Genomic DNA, 9,418 nt, shown 5'->3' on the forward strand with positions numbered 1-9,418 from the left:
GCCCTCCTGCCTCGGAATCCTCCTCCATCTGCTGAGGGCAGCGAGGCCCGGCCCTACTAGGTGCTAGTAGCATCTCTGTCCCTGCCCCGCTCTGCTCCTCTGCCCCTCAGGAGCCCCTGCCCCTCAGGAACCTCCGCTCCTGTCCCTGCACAAGCTCCGGGCAGCACAGCGGGTCCCAGGGGCTGGACAGGACTTTGGAATTCCAGGAGGAATTCCCCCCAGAGAGCAGCTGGAGCCTCAGGGCAGCGCCGGCTCCAGCAGCGAGGAGCAGGTCCAGGAGGGCAGCACAAATATCAGCCCCGCACCCTGTGAGAGAACAGGGCCAAGCTGTAAGAGCTGTGGGTTTGAGTTACAGCGTGGGAACGAGTCTGTCTGTCTGTCTGTCTGTGCTGCTGCATCTCACCCCTGCTCAGTTGATGTTGCCATGCTGGAAAAGCAGCCTCTTAATTAAAAATAACAACGGTCACTGTCACTCCTTAAATTCCTCCTAATTACATCAGTCTGCCCCAGTAGGCGACCTCCCCAAAAGCCCCAGAAGCACACCCCAAATGTTTGAAGATGTCCTAATACATCCTGAAAAGTGGGGGGAAAAAACCCAAGAAAGCACCAAAACAAAACAAAAAACAAACAAACAAACAAAAAAAAAGAAGCCCCCAAAACAAAACAACCCCAAAAAACAAAACAAAAAAACCCCACAAGAAACAACCAAAAAAAACCCCCAAACCCCCCAAAAACCCCCAAAAAACAACCCAAACAAACAAACAAAAAAAACCCCCAAACAAACAAAAACAAAACAAAAAACAAACCAGAAAAATGGGAGCCCCCAGCATTATTTTGTGCTGACTCTGTGGTTACAGGTTGCCTTTGGATGCTGAATTTATAGGATCAGCATCCTATTCTGCAGTGTCAGACTCAAGTTCCACCCCTGTGTGACAGGGAGACATCTCAGGAGCCTCTCTGCAGCCAGGCACCCCAGCCCACCACTCTGAGCTGCCACAGGAATATCCTGTGCCCTGGGAAAGATCCCACAGGAATGGTTTTTGGAGGGCAGCTCAGCCTGACTTTTCTCACCCTGCATTTCTCCTTGAATTAAAAGCAGAGCCAGAAAATCGTCTGGGATAAACAGAGGCCCCATCGCTGGCTTTTCAGCACGATTTCCAAACAAAAAAAGGTTCTGAAAAAATTGTCCAGGGGGATCTGGGGCAGGTACAAAGAGTCTCAAAGGTTTCAGCTCCCACCCAAATGCCTCCTGCTCAGTTTAACCAGGAAAAAGCCAGACTGCTCCCAGTCCCCTTCCTGGGGCAGTGCCAAGCATCCAGCCAGGTACAAGGAGAGGGCATCGCTTGGGAATTTTGCTCCATGGCTTTGGGGTTCCATGCAGTTTCATCTCTGGGGCACACCCATGTATGGCTGTGTCCATCCCTTCCCTCATTTCTCCTGCTGGGATGTGGGGTGGGCTCATGGCGTCAGAGGTCTGGGGGTCCTGCAGGTGCCTCCAGAGGGCAATCCCAGAGGAAATCAATGGGATGGGCAGCCCAGAGGCCATGCAGCACCCTGGGGTTGTCTCCCCATGGACACAGCAGAGTGGAGGGAGGAGCAGGGCGGGACACTGGGTACCAAATCTGCACCTGACACCTCCACTCCAGGTTTCCATTGAGTGCCACTTGCTTATTCCCTGTTTGCACCTCAGGAAATAGGAGCAGGTCACTCCTGTCAGGAATCTGATCCAGGGCAGCGCTGCTGGAACAGCCAGAGCATCACAATCTCCCTGTGCTGTCCCGCAGGGTGCAGCTCCCATGGGGTGCCCTGGCCCCAGCACAGCCTGGGGGGCAGGATCCCCATTTCCAGGAGCTGTTTCCCCCCTTTCCAGAGCAGGGCAGAGGTGGTTTGGGCATCACAGTGGCTCCCATTTTCAGGGATGTCTCCCAGCAGGAATGACATCACTCACCCAAATGCCAACCACGGCTTTTTTTTTTTTTTTTTTTTTTTTTTTTTTTTTTTTTTTAATTTTCCCCACAAACTGTAATTTTATAGTATTTCACGTAGTCATGGAGCAGAGCCCAGGGATGCCCAGCAGCTGCCTGGCTCTCTTTTTCTTTTTTCCTTTTTTTCCAACCACAGACCCCTTGTACACCATCTCTTGATGCTTTACAGCACCCAAACCCAGGCTAAGCACATCCCCAGAGAAGCAGCTTCTCCCGTGGCCAGTGAATTCTCTTGCCTTGGAGCACTTTTAATTCCTCTCCAAGACTTGCCAGGTTCAGCCTGTGCATTTCAAGGACTTCAGGCCAAGTTTAACTCAAACCCCACCAATTTTTAACAAGTTTCCATTAGTAACTGAAAAGATCAAAGCCTGCTTCCTCCCCATGCCGTGCCCAAGGCAGTTACTGGCTTATCCTTGGTTTTTAGGGCTGCAAGAGACCCAGTGAGGTTATTGCAGGCATTGCACGATGCAATAACCCCGGGTTGCTCAAGCCTGCCCGTGGAACAGTCCCAGCTCTCTGTAATTCCTGGCAGTACAAGACAACCGGCAATTTATGCAAAAGTGTTCCGTGTTTTCTCTCTGAGGCAGCAGTGTGGGCTTGAAACAGTTCGAACTCTCCAGGGAGGCTTTTGAAGCAATTCCCAAAGGAGCTCGGGGGCTCGGGCATCCCGCGAGGATTCCTTTGTGATGCTTTAAGGACTGAACGAGCTGCAAAATCCTGCACACCGGGAAACCCTTTCCCGGGAAAAGGGCTGCCAGGACCCCTGGGCTCAGGCACGGGGCTCCGACTTGCTCTTCCCTCCTTTCTTCTTCTTCTGTGGTTTGTCACCCTCCACCTGCGCTGTCACCTTTCCCTTGGGCACCTTGTACTTGCTCTTCTGGCTGTAGAGGAGGTTTTTCTGGAAGAGGTGTGGGATGTTGCCCTGGAACAGCAGGAGGGCAGCGAGCATCCCTGGAATGAGAGCACAGACCCCTTCCGAGTGCTGTGTGGAGCATCTCCACCCTCCCCACAGCTCAGCAGCTGGTTTGGCTCCTTGTCACAACCCTCACTGTGACCAAAAGGCAGCTCACCACCGCTGAAATCCCCCCGAGAGCTGAGGGATCCTCACTGTACTGCTTTAAGGAGAATTTACCACTCTGTCCTTAAATTAAGAAATGCTTGTTTTGACCCATAAACCACCCCAGTTCTCTGGCAGAGAATAATTAATGTTGGAAAAGTCCTCTGAGCCCATCGAGCTCAGCCATTCCCTCAGTGTTGCCAAGGTCACCCTTGGTCATGACCCAAGGGCCACATTCAGGTTTTTAAATCCCTGCAGGGATGGTGTCTGCACCACTGCCTTCAGCAGGGTGCCAGTGCCTGACCACCCTTCAGGGAAGAAATTTTCTCAATACCCAACCTAAACTTCCCCTGGGGCAACTCGAGGCCGTTTCCTCTTGTCCCATCAGAGTTACCTGGTGGCAGAGCCTGACCCCCACCTGGCTCCACTCTCAGCTCACATCCAACTCCCCATGACCACGCCGGAGCTGGGGACAGCCTCAAAGCGTAGCTCAGCCTGCCATTGCCCTGAAACACCTTTGCTAAACCTCCCCCAGACTCTGGCTTCAGGGAGGTGTCTGCCCTTGTACCACGCAGAAGTTGGATTTTTAAAAATTGGATAGCAAAGAGATGACCCCAGAGTCAAGGAGGCAGGATGAAAAGTGACACTTGCCACTGGCACCCCCAAGTTCAGCCCTTGCCAGAACAGTCCACGTTACACTCAGCACTTCTGCCTTGCCCTGTGCCAGCTCCTGCCCCCTGGGAAGATCTCACCTGCGAGGGGCCCCAGCCAGTACACCTGGATGTAGTCCCAGAAGCTGCTCCCCGAGCAGTGGAAGGTGGTGGCTGTGGCCAGGGAAGGGTTGAAGAAGGCCCCCGTGTACGGTCCGGCTGTGTGGGAAGAGAAACGTGGCCAACAGTCCCACTGCATCCTCTGGAACTCTGACAGAGGGCTGAGAGCCCTCCTGCCTGCCTTCTCAGACAGGGGAAATCCCACCCTGGTCACCCCGAGCTTTGTGGGAAGCAGGAAAGCTCAGTGCAGGACCGAGGGATTGCAGCAGGGGAGGTTCCAGGGAGGTGATCCCAGTCTTGAGCTATGACTGTGAGACAAAATTCACCTGGAGCCCAAACTGCCATCTCTTGAGGACTCCCCATGTGTGGAGACACAAGGCTTGACTCCATTTCAGAAGGCTGATTTATTATCTTATGATATATATTATATTAAAATACATTAAAACTATACTAAAAGAACAGAGAGAAAAAGATCGGAAGGCTTGAAAGAACAAGAATAATAGAATGCATAACAAAATCTTGTGACTCTCAGAGTCTGATGCAGCTGCATCTGTGATTGGCTCTTAATTAGAAACAACTAACAGCACCAGTCACAGAGGCACCTGTTGCATTCCTTAGCAGCAGATAGTTATTGTTTACATTTCTGTCCTGGGGCTCCCAGCTCCTCAGGAAGGAAAAATCCTAGCAAAGGATTTTTCATAAAATATCATAGCTATAGCCATCTTCATCCCAAAATGAACACTCCCCAAGGAATAGAAAACAAACACCTTAGTAGTCATTACCTTGTTAACCCCTACCTCTCCAGTCCTGGAAGATGAAAAACAGGGGGCTGTTCCACCCCCACAAACGAGGTATTTTTCCAAATAACTGGGGAGAAGAAACACCAGCACTGCTCACCTGCATAGGTCAGAAAGGTGACAGTGGCTGCCAGCGCAGGGACCCGGTACAGGGGGTGACTCTGTCGCACCTTGAGGAGGACAAGGTGGAACAGGAAGGAGCAGGGGCCCTCCACGAAGGCAGCGTGGGGCAGGGAGGCGCGGATGGAGGAGCTGCACTCAGGCGCGATCAGGCTCTGGATGAAGTGCAGCTGGCTCAGCTCCCAGGACCAGTAGAGCCGGGTGAGAGCCCAGCCCGTCCCTGCACCCCCACCCTGGGCCAGCAGCTTGGCCGCCATGGCTGCCAGGCTGGACTCCAGGAGCAGGAACTCCTGCAGGGACACGGTCGGGCTGGCGGATGCTCCGTCCAAAGAGGCACCATGGACAGCGGAGAGGAGGAAGAGGAGGGTCAGGAGCACGTCCAGGCCAAAGCCACCACCCCAGGGGCCGATGTCCATCAGCATCCTCAGCTCCAGGCAGCTCGTGCACAGCTGGAAGGAGCCAGCAAATTCCCTGGCAAGGCAGCCATGCGTCCCAGGGGACAGAAGCCTCTTGGAAAGCCACCTGAGCACCTGGCACAGCCCAAAAACCAGGAAGAAAAAAGCAATGGAGACATTCAAGCCATCCATAGCGAAGGCTGTGCTGGGGCCAGAGTCCGGGAAGGAGCAGAGGAAGCTCCTGCACCTCCTCTTTATAAAGCCAAGCAAAAGCAAACGTGGCACAGCCCGACAGGCCTGGGAAAGGCCACATGTGTGGCCCCTGCAGGGCAATGCCAGTGCCACAGGGAGCTGCTGGACTCACAGCAGCTGGAGCTGCCACCAAGTTGTTTGTCCCAGCAAATCCTGGTGTTATCTCCACCAGGCACTAAGCCCCCAGCCCTGGCATTCACACCTGAGAGCCCACAGCAGCTCCCCAGAGCAGACAGCTCTTCCAGAAGGAACAAAATCTTTATTTTCTTTCTGCTTGGCTCCAACGCCTGTGGCTGCCCCAACCCTGGAAGTGTCCAAGGCCAGGTTGGACAGGGCTTGGAGCAACCTGGGCTAGTGGAAGGTGTCCCTGCCCATGGAAGGGATGGAAAGAAATAGGTTTAAGGCCCCTTCCAACCCAAACCGTTCTGGGATTCCATGGTAAACAACACATGATGTGTCTTCTGGGTCATTTCCCTGATCTGCAGCAGAAGTGCCACCATACACTGCAGAACCAACCATAAAATACCTCACATCACAATCCAACTCAATTCTTTCCACCTCCCCTCCCTCCTCCTGTGTTTCCCATGAGAAGAGAAACCAGTAGAGTTTCCTCTTTAGAAACAAAACCTCACAAGGACCCAGCCTGAATCCAGTCCCTGGAAGAGAACCACCAGATCACAGGACACAGACTGGTAAAACTGGAAAAGAAATGCCAACATCTTTTCCTTCCCCCAGAAATGGATTTTGCCCTTCTTCTCAACCATTGTAAGAGCTAGGCCTTAGGAAATAAACATTCCAAGGCTTAAAAACTATTTCCCACCCATTGCTTAAAATTCTGCCCATGGCACAGTTGTGGGATGTTTAACCCAGGGTGGAGAGAGGAGCTGGGAGCTGCTGATTCCAAGGATAACTATGGGATTAAACAAGGGCAGGGGCTCATTCCCTCATTTGTGTTAGTGCTGACAGCAGACTCCATGCAGCTTTGCAGGGCTGCTCTTCTAGGAACAAAACTAAATAAAAATTCCAATATTCCCTCCAAAAACCCCTTTTCTGTAGCTGGAACATCAGTGTCCTTCTAAACCAAACATGCTTTCAGGGCTTAAAAAGCAGATATTTAAGTTTAGCCACTGGACAGGAACAAGTTGGCACTTCCAGATTTCAGCAAAATAAACATTCCCCAAAAACACTGAAGGGTCACAAGAGCTGAGCAGACCCACCCTGGCTCCCTTGTTTTTGCCCTCAAAGAGGCAACAGCTACAGAGGAAAAAAAAAAAAAGAGAGAGAAAAAAAAAGAGTTATAAGGTTATTAGGTTATTTAAGGGAAGTTTCACTGGGCAGAGGGTGGATTAGAGCTTTCCAGGAGCAGCCACATGTCCCCAGCTGCTGTGACAAGGCAGCAGGAACCTGGGGCAGGTTTCCCTTCATGGTCAGGCAGGAAAAATGCTCCAGGGGATCCAAGAATTAATTGTGCATTGTGAAAGAACCCAAATCCTTAGAATAAGCATTCACTGAGAGGAAAAAATAACAAAGATGGGTCATCCTTGGCTCTAGAAACCTCAAGGAACCCCAGAAGAACCTGTCCTGAGGAAGGCCAGCCCTGCACATGGTGAGGACACATCTCCCCTCCAGACCATTCTGAGGAGCTGCCCTGAGTCCTGCCAGTGTCCTCAGTGTTGATCCACAGCTGTACCCAGCTGGATTCACCGCCCACGAGCCCTCCAGGGAACACCAGGACCTGGACCCCATGCATTGAGACTCATCCATGCCTTGACACAGCCTGTCTGCTCTTCCCTCCTCTGCACTGACTCAACAAAGCTCCAAAGCAGAAGTCTGGGAGCCCTGAAAGAGAATGAGCAACTCCTGACTTCCCACTGGGAAAATCCCATTAGAAAACCCAAACCACTGGTCCCTATGGGCTGTTTTAACACTCAGGTCGACAGGGATTTGAAATCTTGATGGATTTGACTTGATGATCCTAAAGGTCTTTTCCAAACTCTCTAATTCTGTGATTTGAAGTGATGATGTGCTGGAGGACATTCCCACTGCACACACCAGCTGGGAAAAGCAAGACAACCTGTGTTGGTGCTGCCCTGCTCCCTCCTAACAGGCTGCAAGTAGAAAAGTCACAAAGTCATTGCTCTCACTTGGTGGTATTCCCTCCCTCAAGGAAAATAAATCTGTCCTTAGGTTGGATTCAAAGCAGGGCAAGCAGCTCTTAGAGAACCTGCTTCCTCCACACATCTGGAGAGCAACAGCCAGAGCTTGGCTGAGCTCAGCAAACTTTCATGTTGCTTTCTCACATGACTGAGGACAGCTGTTTGTATTAAAAATAATCTTGGGAGTAAAATGCAAGTTATATTTAAAAAGGGGAAAAAATGCAGCTGTACAAATCCCTGGGAGCAGAGATCTATGGATAGCACAGTGCTCCAGCACAGGAACCTCTGGAACTGCACTGAAACCCAACAATGCTCTTCAGGCACCACCATGAGAATGCTGCTAATGAGGATCCTCACTTTTCACCCACCCTGCTTTTAACCAGCGTGCTCCTGGTGCAGTCCAAACAGTTGTGCTCAGCTCTGCAGTGACTCACTGCAGGTGAACAGCAGCCCTGAAAGGGAGGAACTGCTGCCCCCAAATTTACTGCCTGCAAGAACAATGTTTTAAATACACAATCTTGAAAAGGCTGATCTCAAAAAATGGGGGCTACTCTTGGGTATAGCCTCAGGCAGGTCCAAGTCTCAGGGTCAGTGCAAGGGATGAGCAAGTTCACACAAGACTTAGGAGGATTTACCAAGGACTTGAAACTTTCAGCCATGCAAGCCAAAATCAGCCAAAGCCCTGCTCTCCTTCAAGGACCAAAATCCCAACAGTCCTGAGTCCCACTAAGCACCTTCTCCTCCTGTCCACTTTTCCCCCAGAAATTAAATGCCAAATCACTTAAATGCAGTGTTAAAGAAGACCAGTTTAAATGCACAAAGAGTGGATCATATAGGAAGACAAAGATACTACAACAAATTGGTAACCCTGAAGAGACAGGCTCTGAGCCAACCAACGTTCTCATGTCTGGGTGAAGCAGCTGCTGGAGATGAGTGGTTTCTTCATTTCCTTTTGTCAGTGTACCAGCAAAGCTTGTACAACATGCAAGAAAGGGGAAGAGCCCATTTCCCAGCAGCACAGGAGAACACAGGCCATGCCAAGTCCTCACCATCCACAGCTGAGGCAGGAACTTCATCCAGAGCCAACTGACCCGGCCTCAACCCCAAAGCAAATCCCTCCTTGTCCTTGGCTGGACTGGCAGGCAACATCCCACAGCCTTTTTGTAGGTCCAGTGGAAAACAGAAGTGCCTCTCTGCAGCCTTGGAGGCCAAGAGGAACCATGGATCTCATCCCAAGTCCTCGAAGAGCTGTCGGCACCCGGTGCCCTCACTCCCATGGTCCAACACTGGTGATGGAGCAAATCCAGGAGCCAAATCTTCCAGCAGGCAGCAGGACAGCTCCATTCCCATGGATCCTGTGCCATAATGTTTATGAGCAGGACAGTGGATGGTGCCCAAGGTGCAACAAAGCAGAGCTCTTTGGAGCAGCTCCTGAATCATCACCACATCTCCAGAGGTCACGGGCCCATCGGTCCCACCCCAGCACTGGCCACCAGAGGGGGAAGGTGCAGCTGGGATGGACCAGGCTGGTGTTTGCTCTGCTCCCTCCACATGGAGGGCGAGGGATCTCTTCCACAGTGGGTGACAAGGGTGTTTTGGAGCTGCTCTCCTCCCATCAGCGATCCAGAGTTTTTCTGGGAGGCACACGCAGCAAAGCTTGTGGGGAACACAAGGCTGGTACTGACACTGATGAGTAATAAAACTTTAAAGAATAAGGCTGGTTTAGCATAAAATTATATCCACCATCATTAAAGCATTCATAAGAAGCTTAATTACAAATACATTCTGTTAATCTCAGTAAAACACTGACACATGAACCCTTTCAGATACTCTTGTTATCAAAGGTATAAACTCATGACAGGGAAAAGGGGGGAAAAAGCCCCAAA

General features: G+C 51.3%; 1 protein-coding gene across 1 annotated transcript; it reads right to left on the reverse strand.

Moving 5' to 3' along the window:
* Positions 1–1,835: 1,835 nt before the first annotated feature.
* On the reverse strand, positions 1,836–5,316 carry LOC135298460 (aquaporin-12-like). Its single transcript, XM_064416008.1, has 3 exons — positions 4,710–5,316; positions 3,795–3,911; positions 1,836–2,936 (listed from the first exon to the last, which is right to left on the reverse strand). The coding sequence occupies exons 1-3, from the start codon at positions 5,314–5,316 to the stop codon at positions 2,755–2,757; spliced, it is 906 nt and encodes a 301-aa protein (XP_064272078.1). The 3' UTR covers positions 1,836–2,754.
* Between the last annotated feature and the right edge of the window lie 4,102 nt (positions 5,317–9,418).

Source organism: Passer domesticus, chromosome 4 (genome assembly GCF_036417665.1).
Source record: "Passer domesticus isolate bPasDom1 chromosome 4, bPasDom1.hap1, whole genome shotgun sequence".
NCBI lineage: Eukaryota > Metazoa > Chordata > Aves > Passeriformes > Passeridae > Passer > Passer domesticus.

What these genes read in the sequence shown, in the direction of transcription:
- LOC135298460 (XM_064416008.1), bottom strand. Translation starts at nt 5,316, where the DNA reads ATGGATGGCTTGAATGTCTCCATTGCTTTTTTCTTCCTGGTTTTTGGG. An exon ending in CACCTTTCTGACCTATGCAG is followed by an intron (nt 3,912 to 4,709) that starts GTGAGCAGTGCT and finishes CTTCCCACACAG; the next exon opens with CCGGACCGTACACGGGGGCC. An exon ending in CTGGCTGGGGCCCCTCGCAG is followed by an intron (nt 2,937 to 3,794) that starts GTGAGATCTTCC and finishes CTCTCATTCCAG; the next exon opens with GGATGCTCGCTGCCCTCCTG.